Source organism: Dromiciops gliroides, chromosome 4, assembly GCF_019393635.1.
Source record: "Dromiciops gliroides isolate mDroGli1 chromosome 4, mDroGli1.pri, whole genome shotgun sequence".
Lineage (NCBI taxonomy): Eukaryota > Metazoa > Chordata > Mammalia > Microbiotheria > Microbiotheriidae > Dromiciops > Dromiciops gliroides.
Genome location: NC_057864.1, coordinates 104,067,346 through 104,084,431, shown reverse-complemented (window position 1 = coordinate 104,084,431; position 17,086 = coordinate 104,067,346). Strand labels below are relative to the sequence as shown.

General features: G+C 43.4%; 1 protein-coding gene across 1 annotated transcript in view; it reads left to right on the top strand.

Moving 5' to 3' along the window:
* Positions 1-290: 290 nt before the first annotated feature.
* DSTYK (dual serine/threonine and tyrosine protein kinase) overlaps positions 291-17,086 on the top strand; it is a 58,224-nt gene continuing 41,428 nt past the window's right edge. The window contains exon 1 of the mRNA XM_044001896.1: positions 291-698. Coding sequence (XP_043857831.1) covers positions 383-698 — 316 coding nt within the window. The 5' untranslated portion in view covers positions 291-382. The remainder of the gene's footprint in view (positions 699-17,086) is intronic.

Sequence of the window (17,086 nt, the reverse complement as noted above, 5' to 3'; positions counted from 1 at the left end):
GACCCTCTGCATGTAGCATCTCAGAGATCGCCGCTTTTCCACCTCCCGGCTTCAAGCTCCTGCAGCCCAACCTCGGCCTACAAGTCCCAGGCTGCCTCGCGGAGCGGCGTTCCTCCCATCGCGTTCCCCCTCGCTCCCTTGGGCAGAGTAAATAAAGGTTCCGTTGTGGGCTCACTGCGGGCTGGTTTGTTATCGTCTGCGGGTGACGAAGGCCCGGGGGTGAGGGGGCGGCGTGGAGCCGGTGGGCGGGCGGGCGGGCTGGGGCGTAGCGAGGCTGGGGCTCCCCCTTCTCTCCACATTGGGGGGCGGGCAGAAGGGAGGCGGGAGGCCGGGCGGGCCGGCGGCCTGGGGCCGAGCCGCGAAGTTGGAGTGGTCGGAGCTGATGGAGGGCGGCGGCGGCGGCGGCGGCGGCAGCGGGGGTGGGACGGCCCCGCGCGGGAGCGGCCCAGCCTCGGGTCCCGGCCCCGGCTCCGGCGGTGGCATCGGGCTGGCTCGGGAGCTGGGCCGGGCCTTCGCCCACCACCGTCTCTACCTGAAGCGGCTGCAGCAGAACTTGAGCGAGACCCAGAAGTTCTTTCGCGACATCCAGTGCTCCTACGACTGCAGCTTCCCCACCTTGTCCCCAGCCCCGGGCGGCGGCGGCCCCGACCAGGGGCCGGCGGCCGACGGCGATGTCTCCGAGGCCGTCCTGCATGCGGGTAAGGAGGGACGCGCCTCTGGGCCCTGGGGACCAGGCGTTCAGGCTCCTCGAGCACCCGGGATGCGGAGGGGGCGCCGCGGGATGGCCGAGGGGCGGGGCCCTGCAGGGTGCCAGGGTCAGGGGCTGGGGGAGGGGTTGGTGGGTGGGTGGGTTCCAGGGTCAGGGGCTGGAGGAGCCCTGGGGGATGCCAGGGACAGGGGCTGGAGGGGCCCTGCGGGGTGCCAGGGTCAGGGGCTTGGGGGGGTCTTGCACGGTGATAGGCCCAGGGGCTGGAGGGGCCCTGCGGGGTGCTAGGGTCAGGGGCTGGGGAAACCCTGAGGGGTTCCAGGGTCAAGGGAGAAGGTGGGGCCCTGCAGGGTGCCAGGGTCAGAGGCAATGGGGGGGTATTGCTGGCGGTGCCTGGGGCAGTCGGTCCCCCAAAGGCTTCGAGGTTGCCAAAGGATGGTTTCCTGGGAGGAAGAAGTGTGGGGAGAGGGGTGGTTGAGTTTGGAAAGAGAAAGGCTGGGGTTAATCCAGCTGTGAACTGGTGGCGGGGTGGGTGGGTTTGCGAGGGACAGGAAGGAGGAGGCAGGGTGTGTAGGATGTCCCAAAGTGAAAAAAAACGATTCGGAGAAGTCAGCCTGGTAGCATTTATTAAGCGCCCACTGTGTACCTAAGTGCCGGAGACAACAAAGAAAGGCAAAAGAACCGCCTGCTTTCAGGACGCTCCCAGTTTAATTGGGAAGACAGCGTGCCGACAACTCCGGACAAACAAGGAGAACTTGAAAAGAATTAGCTACCTAGGGCTGGAGGGGCACCGTGGAGACCTCTTGGAGAAAGTGGGACTTTTGGACTTGAAGGAAGCCAGGAGATGGAAAAGGAGGATCGGGACAATGGCAGAAGGGAGCCCGGGCATTCATGGAGATGGAAGGGAAATGGAATGAAGTTCAGTAGCCCTGAGGTTGTGGGCTGTATTGTCAAAGAAGGAATGCCTTGTTTGGGCTTGGGGGGGGAAGGTCATGTATGTCCTTTCGAGGCCTCCTTAGCTCCACTGTCTACTAGGGCAGATTGCAACCCATCCATGCCATCTCATCCTGTGGGGTTCTTTTTGGTGGCGTCCATAAAGAGTTTCAGCTGAGGCATCAGAGGCCCTCAGTTCTTGGGGCAGCGAGGTGGCATAGTGGTGGAGCTGTCTGTGGGCTTGAAATCAGGAAAACCTCCGTTCAAATCTGGTCTCAGGCACTTATTAGCTGTGTGATCCTGGACCAAACACTTAACCTCCATTTGTCTCAGTTTCCTCATCTGTAAAATGGAAGTAATGATTGCAGCTACCTCTCAGGGTTGTTGTGAGCATCAGATGAAGTAATTTGGCAAGTAGAAGGCCCTATGTGAATGTCAGTTGTTATTATTAGCTTTGTAGATAATAGGTGCAGGACTTTGTTAATACTTTGTTCTCATTACACAACCTGGTTGGCCACTTGGGGTATTTTAACAAAGGAAGTCTGTTTGGTGCTGGTGATTAACCAAAATTTGTGCCTGGGTCAAAAATTATACTTTTTTTTTTGAGGAAAGTGTGACCTCATTTTGTCTGATTCCATTTTGTATGTTGTCTTCTCCCATTAGAATGTAAGCTCCTTGGGGGCAGCTAGGTGGCACAATGGATAATGTACTGGCCCTGGAGTCAGGAGGACCGGAGTTCAAATCCAGCCTCAGATACTTGACACTTACTAGCTGTGTGACCCTGGGCAAGTCACTTAACTCTAGTTGCTCTGAAAAAAAAAATGTAAGCTCCTTGAGGACATAGGCCGCCTTTCTTTTTGCTTATGCTTTGTGTTTTTTTCCCACTTAATATTATTTTATTTTTTATTCTTTACATGTAAAGAATGTTTTTAACATTCATTTTTTGTGTGTGTGAGGCAATTGGGGTTAAGTGACTTGCCTAGGGTCACACAGCTAGTAAGTGTTAAGTGTCTGAGGTCACATATGAACTCAGGTCCTCCTGAATCTAGGGCTGTTGCTCTATCCTCTTCGCCACCTAGCTGCCCCTTAACATTCACTTTTGTAGGATTTTGATTTCCAAAATTTCTCTTTTCCCTCCCACCTCCCCAAGACTTTCCTTATATTTTGCATCCTCAGAGTTTAGCAGTGTGCCTGCATATAGTAAGTGATTAATAAGACTTCCCTTCTTCATTTCCTTCTTCAGAACCTGACTCCTGAGTTGTTTTCTTAAACCTTTCAGTACTGTTTCTCCTTGGGACAGTACAAAGACCCCAAAGTACTCACACATGACCAGAGTTTTTAAGGTGATAGTCTTCAACCTTTTTCTTTCTAGCCTACTTCAGGACCTGGTATTGGGGGAGCTGGTCTACTTGGCTCCCAGGATGTGTTAAATACAAACTTTTAGTTATGAAATAACTGAAAGAGTTCTATAGATTGCACTTATGTGTGCCAAGAATAATGACAGTAAAATAGCCTGTGAATTTAGGGGCTGAGAGCATTTTAACATAATGAAATGGCTAGATCATTAGGTTGTATTTCTTAGTAGTATGCCTGCTTTGCTGGAACCCATTTGTACACATGTCATTAATTTGTCTAAGGATCTAGAATTAAGGGTGAAAGTTAGAGGGTATCCAGATTATTAGATGGTAAAATTTTAGACCAGTTTTAAGTGAGCCTCCTCTGCTTGACCTGCTGGTGTCAGTGACAACCTCAGTTTATATGTGATGGAGAATACTGTAGAGGAAGGGCTAATTGTTGTGGGGTTTGTAGTTTATGTATTGTGTTCAGAGCTTTGCTGATCTGAAAATGGATATAGTGAGAACAGCTATCCTCCACTTTGCTCTGTGAAGTATATGGTAGGAAGGGCCAGATGAGAATGTGTTTCACTTTGGAAGCATCTCCCCTCACCCCCACCCAGAGAAGAAAATTCCACAGCCTTTTTCTCTCACCCTTTTTAGGGATCTTCTTCACTAAGAAATTCTTCCTCACGTCTCATTTAATTCAATTCAACATTGATTGTAGTCCTTTAATGGGCCAAGTGCTGGAACTACAAAGACAAAAGTAGAATGGTTCCTGCTCTCAAGCAGCTTTTGTTCTCATGGGGAGAAACAACATGTATGCAGATTACTATAAATACAAAGTCATGGGGATGATCACTGACAACTGGAGGACTCTGGAATGGCTTGGAGCCCAGCTGTAAAAGAAGTGCCACAAAACTCTGGGCAAAGATGATGAGACAGCTTTCTACCTCTGGGACAGAGGCTGTACAAAGGTGTATGGGAAGCAGGAGATGGAAGGTTTTCTTTGGGGAGAAAGCCAGAAGGCAAGTTTGGCTGGAATGTACAATATGTAAAGGAGATCAACGTGAAATCAATCTGGAAAGGGAGGTTGGAGCCAGGTGGGCAGGGCTTTCAGTACCCACACGGAAGAATTTGCATTTTATCTTAGAGGCAGTAGGGAGCCACTGAAACTTCCTGAGGAGGGGAATGACATATTCTGTGTTTTTCAGGTTGTTTTTTTTTTTTTTTTTGTAGGGCAATGAAGGTTAAGTGACTTGCCCAGGGTCACATAGCTAGTAAGTGTCAAATATGTGAGGCTGGATTTAAACTCAGGTCCTCCTGAATCCAAGGACAGTGCTTTATCCACAGCACCACCTAGCTGCCCCTGGGGAGTGATATAGTCAGACTTCTGCTTTAGGAATTAGTCTGGCAGCTCTGGAGAATGGGTTGGAGAAAGAAGAGACTGGATACAGGATGACTAGTTATTCAGGCTATTGCCATATTTCAGACTAGAAGAGATGAGGGTTGGAACTAGCCTGGTGGTTTTGTCAGTGGAGAGAAGGGATACGTACAAGAAATATTGTAGAAATAGAGCCAACAAGACCGGGCCTGTGTAGGTCAAGGGAGAGGAAGGATTTGAGGAAGATGACAAGGTTTCAAATGTGAGTGATTAGCATTGTGATGTAGTAGAAAAAAGTGACTGTAGGGAAGAGGAATGGATTAAGGGGGAAATGTAATTAGTTCTGTTTTGAACGTGTTGATTTTGAGAAGTGTAGAAGTTTGGAGAAAGATAAGGACTGGACAGGTCGCTTTGGGAGCCTTTTGCATAGAGATGGTGGTTGAATGGGAGCTGATGAGATAGATCATCGAGTGAGAAGAATATAGAGAAAAAAGAGAAGAGAGTTCACAACAGTTGTGGGGTATGGATTCATAGGCACTGGACCTAAATGATGATCCAGCAGAGGAGCCTAAATGTGGTCTTTTTCAGCAGCAGCTTGGCTAAGTGGGTAGATCAGATTGGGAGTGGGGAATTGCTAGGCTTTTTTTCTTAGTTTCTTTTTACCTCTCCATGAGAGGAGGTGATGGCCTAGGGTGCAGTGGGTGACCTTGGCATCTTCAATGTCTGACCAAGCTCTAAGCCTTCCACAATGTCTCTGCTTCAGCCACCTTCAGGGCTAATGGAACAAATTGGTCTTTCACTCATTCCACCAGGGAAAGTCTTCACATGCTTGGGGTAGACATCCCCTAGCTCACCAACAGGTTTGAGGCCTGCCAGTTACCCTCAACTTGGTTTAGCCCACTGGACTTTGATGACTCTGGAAAAAAGGGTGAGACTGACTACTTTGTACAACTCTGCCTCACTTAAATCCAATTCATAAAGCAGTCAAGACATCATCCTTTGATGTCACTTGCCGTATTTGAAACAAAGGATGAATAATATGAGAAAGGTAGTTATCCTCTATATCAACTCTCCTTGTTAGTGTGAGGAGGAAAAGGAGAGGAATAAGAGGTAGGAGATATTGTCTAAAGAGACTGTTGTGGATTTGTAGAGACCTCAAAGACTAATTTTAAGTTTAAAAACTGGATAGTAGATGAAGGCAAGGGCTTGTAGGAGAGAATAATACAAAAGCCTTGTAAGACTAAGGCAAGGAGAGATGAAGGTTGGAATGAGCTGGAACCATTGGGGAATCATTGCTAAGCCCAATAATCTGTTGCTTGTTTTTCCTGTATTGGGTTATAAAAAGGAGGCTTGAAGAAAGAAATGACTGGTGATTAGGGTAGGTGGAGTGATGATAAATGTCAACAAAAAGAAGGCAATACTATTCACCTTTATTGTATTTCTGTTGTCTTTCTTTGTTAAGAAGAATAAAATGGCTACTACAGAACTGAAACTCGAAGATAATAGGGAAGTAGTAAGGAAGCACCTAGTCACCTTTATGTCAAATCTACTAAGCCTAGGTGCAGGTGTACTGCATCCCACTTGTCTCAGATTGTGGAACTACTGTGAGTAATCTCTGAAAGCCTGGAGAATAGCAGAGTTGCCACCAGCCCAGAAAAAGGAAAATATCTCTAGGATAAAAAACAATGAGTTAATAATAAAAACAGCATTTATAGATCTCTTTAAAGGCTTGAAAAGTGCTTTACAAATATTATTCTACAGACTATTAAGCCAGTGAGTCTGACTTTGATTCCTGGAAAAATTATGTGACATACCATGAAAGGGATGGTAAACATATAGAAAAGGAAGGAGTGACTGTAAAGAGCTAACATTGTTTTATCAAGAACATGTCATGCCAGACTAACCTCATTTCCTTTTTTTGCCCGGGCTACTAGAGAGGTGGATTGGGAGAATGATGTAGATAGTTTATTGGGATTTCAGGAAAGCATTTGACAGAATTTTTCATGCTATTCTCATGGACCTTGTGTAGACTTGATGATAGTACAGTTAGATGGATTCAGACCCCCTTAGATGAACCCAGAGAGTACTCATTAATGGTTCATTGTCAGTTGGGAGGTGGTCTGTAGTGGAATGACTCTGGGATCTGATCAGTCCTTGGCTTTGTGCTGTTTAACATTTCTCTTAGTGCTTCAAATAAAGACATAGGTGGCAAGCTTGCCAAGTTTGCAGATGACACTAAATGGGGAGGCCTAGTTTGGCATGAGGATCCAGAAATATCTTGACAGGTGAGAATGCTGGGCAGAATTGAATAAGATGAAGTTTAATAGGGAGAAGTGTAAAGTCTTACACATGGGTACGTGATTTAAAGCAATCTACCTCATGAGTATAAGATGGGGAGGTGGCATTGAATAACATTTCACCTTAAGCTTGAAAGTTTTTACCAAATTGCAAGCACGGTATGAGTAAACAGTATGACATGGCAGTCAAAAGAGCCAGTGTCATCTCAGGCTGCATCCAGGGAGGTGATGGTCCCATTGTGCCCTGCCCTAGTTATACACCATACAGAATGTTGTCTTCAGTTCTGCACATTGTTTTGAGAAGGACATTGATGAGCTTAGAGAGTGTTCAGAGGAGGATCAGTCAACATTTATTAAGCATCTACTATATATCAGGCACTGTGCTAAGCCCTGGAGATACAAAGAAAGGTAAAAGATAGTCCCTTTCCTCTAGGAGCGCTTACAGTCTAATGGAAGAGACAGCATACAAACAACTATGGACAGATAAGCAAAATGCAGGATAAATTGGAAAAAATCAGTATAGGGAAGGGACTAGAATTAAGGAGGATCCTATAGAACATGGGATTTTAGCTGAGATGTGACAGGAGCCAAGGAAGCCAGAAAACAGAGACAGGAGGGAGAGCATTGTGGCCATGGGAGAGAACCAGAGAAAAAGTCCAGAGTGGGGAGATAGAGAGCCTTGTTCTAGGAACAGTGAGGAGGCCAGTGTTACTGGATGTCAGAATGTGCGTTGGTGTAATGGGAACCACTGGAGTTTGGGGTGACATGGTCAGACCAGTGCTTTTAGTAAGATCACTTTGACAGCTGAATAGTGGGTGGACTGGAGGAGGGAGAAACTTGAGGCAGGCAGACCAACCAACAAGCTATTTCCATTTTCTTCTTGTGTGACATGGCGAGGGAGGGCTGGTACCAGAGTGTAGCATTGTCACAGGAAGCATTGGTGTAAGTGAAAGATGTTACAGAGAGAAAGTCAACAGGATTTGGCAACAGATTGGATAAGGGGGTGAGAAAGTGAGGAGTTTAGAATGACACTTAGGTTGTAAGCCTGGATGACTGGGAGCATGGTGGTGCCCTCAGCAGTAATAGGGAAGTTAAGAAGAGGAGAGGGTTTTATGGGAAAGATAATGAGTTTAGTTTTGGACATATTGAGTTTAAGATGTCTTTGAGATGTTCATTATAGTCATTTGGAGATGTAAAGCTAGAGGTGATCAGAGAAGTAAGTGCAGGAGAAGTAGATCTGAGAATTATCAGCATAGAGATGATAATTGAATCCATGGGAGCTGATGAGATCACCAAGTGAAATTGTATGGAGGGAAAAGAGAAGAGGGCCAAGGACATCCACCTTTAGTGTGTGTCATCTGGATGAAGATCCAGAAAAAAGGAATGAGAAGGAATAACCAAACGTGTAAGAGGAGAACTAGTAGAGAGTAGTGTAACAGAAAGCTAGAGAGAAGTGGGTGGTTGACAGGGCTAGAGTCTGAAGAAAGGCCATGAAAGATGAGGACTGAGAAAAGGCCAATGGATTTGGCTATTGAGACAACTGGTAATTTTGGAGAGAGCAGTATCAGTGGAATGATGAGGTCAGAAGCCAGACCATAGAGAATTCAGAAGAGAGTGAGAGGAAAGGAAGTGGAGACACCTTTTAAGGACTTTGAAAGGAGTGTAGCCACAAAAGGGAGGGGAAATAGGAGACAACAGCTAGCAGGAAATGGATGGATAAAGTGAGGACTTTTTGAGGATGGAGGAGACATGGACATGTTTGTAGGTAGTAGGGAAGCAGCCAATAGATAGGGAAAGACTGAAGAAAAGTGAGAGTGTGGATAAAAGAAGGGGCAATCCACTTGAAAATCACATGGAATAGGATAGCTTGTGCATATAGAGGAGTTAGCAAGGAAAAGAACTGCCTTATGTGTGAGACAGTTGTGAAGGAGGAGAGAGTGGCAAAAGGCATCTTGTGATTGATGTAAGGTGAAGGAGGTGTAAAGTGATTGATGTAAGTTGAGGAAGAGGAAAGAAAAGGAAATTCTCATGTGAGTAGATGAAGGAATTTGGGATATTTTCCCTGGAGAAGAAAAGATTTAGGACAGGTTGATAGTGGTTGAAAGTTGAAAAAAGCAGGTTTTGGCTCTGTGTAAGAAAAATTTCTCAACAGACCTAAACTCAAATAAAGTGGTTTGTGGAAGTAATGGGTTTCTTCTCATTACGGCACTTCTAGGCAAAGGCTAGACGACAATTTGTTTGGTCAAGAATAGATTCTTATTCAGGTGCAGGTTGGACTAGATCAAGGCTTCTTAAACTTTTTCCACTCACAACCCCCTTTGGCCATAGCGATTCTGGGTATATAGGTATGTAAAATAGGTATACATAACTTGTTACTGGTGCCAAATTGTTTTGTGACCCCCCACATTCTATATGACCTTTGAGTTGGTTCCTTCCAGCTCTAAGATTCTGTGATTTTCACTAAAATATTAAAATAAGGGGGTTGAACTCTTCTTCAGAAAGGAGGGATAGAGTTACAGAGATAATACTGTTTATCTTGAGGACCTGTAGGGAATCTTGATATTGTAGTTTATCTCAATCATGATCTTAGGTTGAGGAAATTAGGATAATTTAAAAGTATATAGCCTCAGCCTGGCATTCCATGTGTGTCTTAAAACTCTAAACAGGGGCGGCTAGATGGCACAGTGGATAGAGCACCGGCCCTGAAGTCAGGAGTACCTGAGTTCAAATCCGGCCTCAGACACTTGACACTTACTAGCTGTGTGACCCTGGGCAAGTCACTTAACCCCAACTGCCTCATTAAAAAAAAAAAAAGAAAAAAAAACTCTAAACGATATAATTTGTAGAACTCAATCAACGTTTTCCCTTTCTTCTAATGAAATAATTATGGTAATTGTTATCACCACCACCTTCATTATTATCATTGAACACCTGGTCTTTGTTCTCTGTGTGATTGTCACACAGAATAAAAACTGGACTATAGAATTTGAAAGAAGTTAGAAAAGATGTACAGTGTACTTGGATGGAAACTTTTATTTGATTTCTGCAAAATTTGTATTTGAAAATACTTTAGAGGAACACACAAAGGTCGAATGGAAAGAGCATTGGGTTTGAGTCATTTTTTGCTAATCTGAACCTTAGGCCATTAATAATTATTTGCTTATATATAGCAGATCTTATTATAGAATTGGATCTTGTTTACGAATAGCTGCCATTTTCTTTCTTTTTTTTCTTGGTAGTATTTTATTTTATTTTCCAATTACATGTAAAGATTGTTTTCAACATTCATTTTTGTAAGATTTTCTGAAATCTGTCCACTCATCATTTCTTACAGCACAATAGTATTCCATTATATTCATATACCACAACTTGTTTAGTCATTGCCCAATTGATGGGTATCCCCTCAATTTCCAATTCTTTACCACCACAAAAAGAGCTGCTATAAATATTTTTGTACATGTGGGTCCTTTCCTCTTTTTTATTATCTCTTTGGGATACAGACCTAGTAGTGGTATTTTTGGGTCAAAGGATATGCACAGTTTTATAGCCCTTTGGGCATAGTTCCAAATTGCTCTCTAGAATGGTTAGATCAGTTCACAACTCTACCAATAATATATTAGTGTTCCAAATTTCCCACATATTCTCCAACATTTATCATTTTCCTTTTTTTGTCATATTAGCTGATTGATAGGTGTGAGCTGTTACCTCAGAGTTGTTTTAATTTGCATTTCTCTAATCAATAGTGATTTAGAGCATTTTTTCATACAACTATAGATAGCTTTAATTTCTTCATCTGAAAACTCTGTTCATATCTTCTGACCATTTCTCAATTGGGGAATGACTTGTATTATAAATTTGATTCAGTTCTCTGTATATTTTAGAAATGAGGCCTATATCAGCAACACTGGCTGTGAAAATTGTTTCTCGGCTTTCTGCTTTTCTTCTAATCTTGGTTGCATTGGTTTTATTTGTGCAAAACCTTTGTAATTTAATGTAATCAAACGGTTCCATTTTGCATGGCCATTTTTCTTTTGATAGACTGCTGTAGTTGTATCCTACAGCCATGGTGGTGATTAAGCTAGAATGGGGTTGTAGCCTTGACTTAATGACAGCCCCAGCTGCTTTTATGTTCATGACAAAGTCCATTGTAATGTTTATTTTTATTTATTGCTATTATTGCCTTGACTTTATGGAGCACCTTATTTTTCCTTTCAGAGTATGTTCCTCTTTTAAAGATGTTATTGATATTTTTTGTTTTTATGTCATCATTATTTGATCTCACTTCTGCCCTCCCCATGAATTAATCCCTTGTAGCAAGGAATAAAAAAGAAAGGGGAAAAAACCTACTTCAGCATGAGTAACCTGTACATAGACCAAGTCTGAAAATATATTCTGTAAATTCAGGCAGTTGGACTGGATTTCTTCTGATTTCCTTTCAGTCCTAGAGCTATGATCTTGTGAACTTTGGAGCGGTCAGTCACTACTCCTTTTCCCTTCCTTACCTTTGCACAGATGGGAGGCAGGGGCATTTTTGAATATCTCCTTTGGGGGGCCAAGCTTGGGTGTTATGATTATATAGCATTCAGTTATGTAGCACCTCTAAATATTAAACAGGTAGTCCCCTCTCCTCCCATACTGTGTGTATGCCTTGGGGGAGGGACAGAAAGAAGTAAGTTTCTCCTGTTTATAAGTAAGCGGAGGTCTGGAAAGGTTCAATGACTTTCCCAAGGCTGTCAAATGAGATAGTATTTGTAAAGCTCTTTTAGCAGAGTGCCTGGCACAAAGTAGGCACATGTTAATACTTAGTCCATCCTCACTAATCAATTAGACCCAGAACCAGGTCCCCAGACTCCAATTCTAGTTCTCTGGCAGTAGTTTTTATTTCCTTGTTCCTTCCATCTTCATTCCTTCCCTAGCTAAAGTTATTATTCCTACATAAAAGCATAAAAATGCTCACTGACAGCAGGAAGAATTTGCTAGTAATGAAGACTGGATCGAGAGTCAGAAAACTTGGCTTCAAATCCTGGTTCTGCAACATTTGCTCTCTGTGTAACCTTGGTTGTCACTCAACCTCTCTGGGCCATAGTTCCTCAGTTGTAAAATGGCTAGATGACCTCTCAGACCCTCTCCAACTCTAAATTGTATGAAACAGGCACAACCTGGGGCCTGGCAGCTTGCCAGAGCAGCACAATGGAAAACTTCCTCAGACTGCTGTGAGCATCGGAAGAGGCCACCTCCCTGACTTCTTGGTGTAACTGCCAGTGCCTAGTCTGTAGGGGACTGAAGACCCCATCTTGCTGAGCTTGCTGCATCCTCAGGCTCCCTGTGAGGAATGACCTACAAAGCCCAAGGGCTCTCTGCTGTCTTTTCTTTCTTAGTCTCCCTTTCCCAGGGATAATCTGTCCCCAGGATTCAGGATAGCCCTGATTCCTCCATCAAAAGAGACTAGGTAATTCCTTCTTGTCTTGCCAGGGCAAGACAAAAGTAAAAGCCCACCCTTACTAAAAGCTTTGTGATGTGGTTAGTTCACCCTTGCAAAATTTTCCAAAATTATAAACTATAAAAATCAAACTAGACTCCCAAACTTGCTTTTGTTTAATCCACATTTGGTGGATTCCCAAATTGATACAAAGGATTCTGTTTTCCCATATTCCACTGCTTCTCTTTTCATGAGGCCAAGGGAACCAAAAATATTGCTTGTCGCAGAATCTTAAGATTTGCTTCTCAAAACAGATTCCCACGTGGAAACCAAACAGAGAAAATTGATAGTTAAGGCATGAATTGTACTATAAACTTATTTGTTGCTTGATCATATTTACATGGTTTATAGTCATTGGAATGCAATTAATCATATTGCTCTTTGATTACAAAGATTATATTCTTTAAAATTTTGTTATGAATAGAATAGCCATCCACAAAACCAAACCTATGTAAAATGAGGAATAAAAATAAACATAACCCCGCTTTCATCTTACAAAGAAGTAACCAGATTAATAGAAAACAAAAAATGTATTTGCTTTCTTTCTGTCCCCTTCCAAGTCTATCTGAAGTTGCATTGCTTAAAAAAAAAATGTTATCAATATGTATAATGGTTCTGATTCTGCCGTTATTGCTTTGCATAGTTTTGTATAGATCTTATTTCCATGCATTCTTTATTTTTACTATTTTAATGGTGTCTGTTTTAGTGATGATGTCTATTATTTTTAAATTACATGAATATACCATGAATTAACTCATCCTTTCTCCATGTTGAATGTTGAAGTTGTTTCCAGTTTTTGCTTTGACAAAACAGTTGTGAATGTTTTTTATAGATATATAGGTTCTTTTAAAAAGGATTTAAAATGATTAAGTGGTTAATTTAAATGATTAAATGGTTTTTTAAATGATTCTCTAATTGTGAAATCACTGGGTCCAAGGGTATAATTAGTTATGTGAAACTTAACTGTTCATTACCATAATCTCTTAAAAGTTTGTATGAGTTTTTGATCCTAGTAAGAATGAGACCTTTTCCCCCAAAGTCCTGCCAAAGTTTTGTCCTTTGGGGAGCTAGGTTTACTATTCTAGGAGGTGATAGAAAGGTGCTTTTGACCTGCAATAGTATGTACTTTGACTTATTTTCTGAATGAGAGAGATGCATTTACTGCTGGTTCATACATATACTGCCATTCCTATTGCCCTACTGCCCAATGCTATAATGGAGTGGAATCTAATTTTCCCTTGTTTGAAAGTAACTGGTTCATTTGTGATAGAGCCATCAATATTGTCCTCATTGATTCTAGAATATTTTCCAATCAATCAAAAAACATTTATTAAACACCCACCATGTGCCAAGCACTGTGCTATATGCTGGGGGATACAAAAAGAGGCAAAAGACAACTCCTTCCCTCAAGGAGCTTACAATTTAACAAGGAAAACAATACGCAAACAAATATATACAATGCAAGCTATATACAGGATAAATAGGAAATTATTCAAAGAGGGAAAGCACTGGAGTGAAGAGGGGTTGGGGAAGGCTTCCTGTAGAAGGTGGGATTTGAGTTAGGACTTTTAAAGGAAGTTGGGGAGGTCAGTAATCTGAGCAGAGGATGGTCAATGTTCCAGGCATGGGAGACAGCTCAAGAGAATGCCCAGAGCTAAGGGATGGAGTGTCTTGCTTGTGTACCCCCCTGGAGGCCAGTGTCCTTGGATCAAAGAATATGTGTCAGGGAGTAAAGTGTAAGAAGACTGAAAAGGTAGGAGGGGATCAGCATTTTGGATTTGACCTTGGAGGCAATGGGAAGCCACTGGAGTTTATTGATTTGGGTGGGGGGGGAATAACATGATTGGACCTGTGTTGTAGGAAAGTCATTTTAGTGGTGATGAAGGATAGATTGAAGTGAGGAGAGACTTGAGGCGGCAGATCCATTGGCATGTGTGTGAGGTAATGAGCATCTCCATTAGAGTTGTTGCAGTATCAGGAGAGAAGGAAGCATATTTGAGAGATGCCTTGGCCATAGCTTGGGTGTGGGTGGGTAAGAGATAGTGAGGAATCCAGGGTGACTTCTAGGTTGCAAGCCTGAGGGAGTGGGAGGATTGTGCTGCTCTCTGTAGTAGTAATAAGGAAGGTAGCAGGTGAGGGAGGGTATAGAGGGAAAGATAATGAGCTGAGTTTTAGATATATACTAGATATTCAGCTTCAGATGTATAAGTGGCATTTGGAGATGGGCTATGAGATGTCAGCAGAGAGATTAGGGCAAGAAAGGTCGATTTGGGAATCATCAGCATAGAGATGGTAATTAAATCTGTGGAAGCTCATGAGACCCCCAAGTGAAGTAGTATAGAGGGAGAGGAGAAGAGGGCCCAGGACGGAAGCCTGAGGGATACCTATGGTTAGAGGGTGTGACCTGGAGAAGGAGCCAGCAAAGGAGACAGGGAAGGAGTGGTGAAATAGGTAGGAGAACAAGGAGAGGAGAGAGTGGTCATCAGTGTCAAGGGCTGCAGAGAGGTCAAGGAGAATGAGGATTGAGAAAAGGCCACAGATGTGGCAGCTAAGAAATGGTGAGTAACTGGGGAGAGCAGTTTGGATGGAATAATGAGGTTGGAAGCCAGATTGTACGGGGTTAAGCAGAGAGTGAGAGAAAAAGTGGAGGCCTCCTATTCTGTAGAGCCTTTGTGATGATGGTTAGGTGATGTCTAGCAGGGAGGGGAGCCTCTGCACTTGGCTGTAGCAGTCTTTGGGTGGTGAGAAGCAGAGGTTGTGATACAAGACAATCTCTGAGGAGCCAGGACCTTTGAGAAGCCATCTAGCCTAGCCCTTCCCTGAAGCATTAGCCTGTTCTACAGGATCTGCAGCAAGTGGTTTTCCATCCTTTGCCTAAGCAGCTCCAGTTACAGAAGACTTATCACCTCCCAAGTTTCTGTAGGCCCCTCAATTTAGAACTTAGTGGTCATTCAGTCTAACCTCCTTATTTTAGAAGTGAGGGAATAGAGGGCCAGAGAGGTGAGGTGACCTACCCTCAGTCACATGGTAATCATTGCTCACCATGAGGAAGATATGAGAGATGAAAAGACATGAATGAGAACTGACTTGGAAGCAGTCACCCATTCCAAAACAGAGGAATCATTGTAATGATTTTGTTTGTATAGCACAACTATAGTATCTACACAGGAAGAATATTATCTGGAAATATTTTATCTTCAGGTGTCTACAAGCTACATGTGATGCAGTTTATTCACAGAGACGCTAACATGAGGTTATAAATTGTGTAACTTTTGTTTTTACCAAGTTAAAATTAAGGAAGGCTGGACCTCCCAATGGCTTTTCATTCTCTTTGAACAAGGTATGTTCTGTTGATCACTGTGGGAGGTCCTGTTTTTTCCAGGAATAGAAAGCCCATTAAAGAGATACTACTTCACAGAGGGGACTTAGATGTGGTGTGGCATTCTATCTGTGAACCATTCCTTTCTTTCTCTGAGATCTGTCTGATTTTAGTATAGACTGGAGGCATCCTAAGATTATCTGCCATATCTTGCCTAATTTAGAGTTTGGTTCTAGTAGAAGAGAGGTTTTAGAAGTCCACTCTGAGTGGAGGACATAGGACATTGGTTATATCTAGTGCATGATAACCTTTGGCCAGTCCTATAAAGTCAGGATTACTGAAAAAAGCTTCCCAAGGGGCCAGATGGTGCTGCAGAATTCTGAAGAAGAGCCACTCAGGGTATGAAGACTCAACAGTTTTCATTGTGGGAATAGGACGAAGTTTTAGATTAATTACATTAATCAATAACTTCCAGGAAAAAAAGGGGGTGATACTCTGTGTGCACTCCAGCCTGGTTAGAAGACAAGAGGAGTATTGGGTTCAGTTTTAAATGCTGTAGTTTAGTAAGGACACTGATAAACTAAAGAGCATCCTGGGGAGGGCAACCATCCTTCTACCTGTCTGAATCCTCCTTCCCAACCTCCTTTGCTGGAACTTCCTTTAGGTCCCATCCATCAAGCACTCAAGGTTTTATGCTGGGCCCTCTTCTCCCTCTGTACTATTTTACTTGGAGATCCTCATCAACTCCCATGGATTCAGTTCTCATCTCATTGCAAATGATGTGCAGACCTCTTTATGGAGCCTTAACCTTTCTCCTGACCTCCAATCTGATATCTCCAGCTATCTGTCAGACAGCTTGGACTGGAGGCCTCCTATATAGCTTACACTTAACATGTCCCAAAATGAACTCATTCTCTTTCCCCCAAACCCTTCCCTCTTCCTCACTTCTCTATGACTGTTGAGGGCACCACTGGTCTTTAGGTCATCCAGGCTTGAGCTATAATCCTCAGATCACTCTCTTCCACCTTCTCCTCCCCCATGTCTAATCTATTGCCCAGTCCTGTAGATTCTAGCTTCGCAACATCCACAAACCTTCCCTTATTTCAGGCCACCTTCTCCATAACTATCAAAGTGATTTTCCTAAAGTGTAGATCTGACCATGTCATCCCCCCCCCAGTTTAATGGGGGTGACTGGAATAAAGAACTGAAGGGGGTTCCTTATTACTTCCAGGATCAAATATTAAATAAACTGTTTGGCTTTTAAAACCCTTCATAACCTGGCCTGTTCCTACCTTCCCAGTCTTCTTGTACTTCACCCCCTTCTATTGTACCACTGTGTTCCAGTGATGGTGGCCTCCTTGCCATTCCTTGATCTTGACACTCCGTCTCCTGACTCTGGGCATTTTTACTGGTTCTCCTTCATGTCTGGAATCTTCTCCCTCCTCCTCTTTGCCTTTTGGCTTCCCTGGCTTCCTTCAAATCTCAGCCCAAATCCCACATTCTGCAGGAGACCTTTCCTTGTTTCTCTTAATGCCAGTGCCTTCCCTTTAAGAGTATCTCCAGTTTATCCTGTCTATATCTTGTTTGTACATAGTTGTCTCTTCCATTGGATAAACTCTGAGGCAAGAGACTGC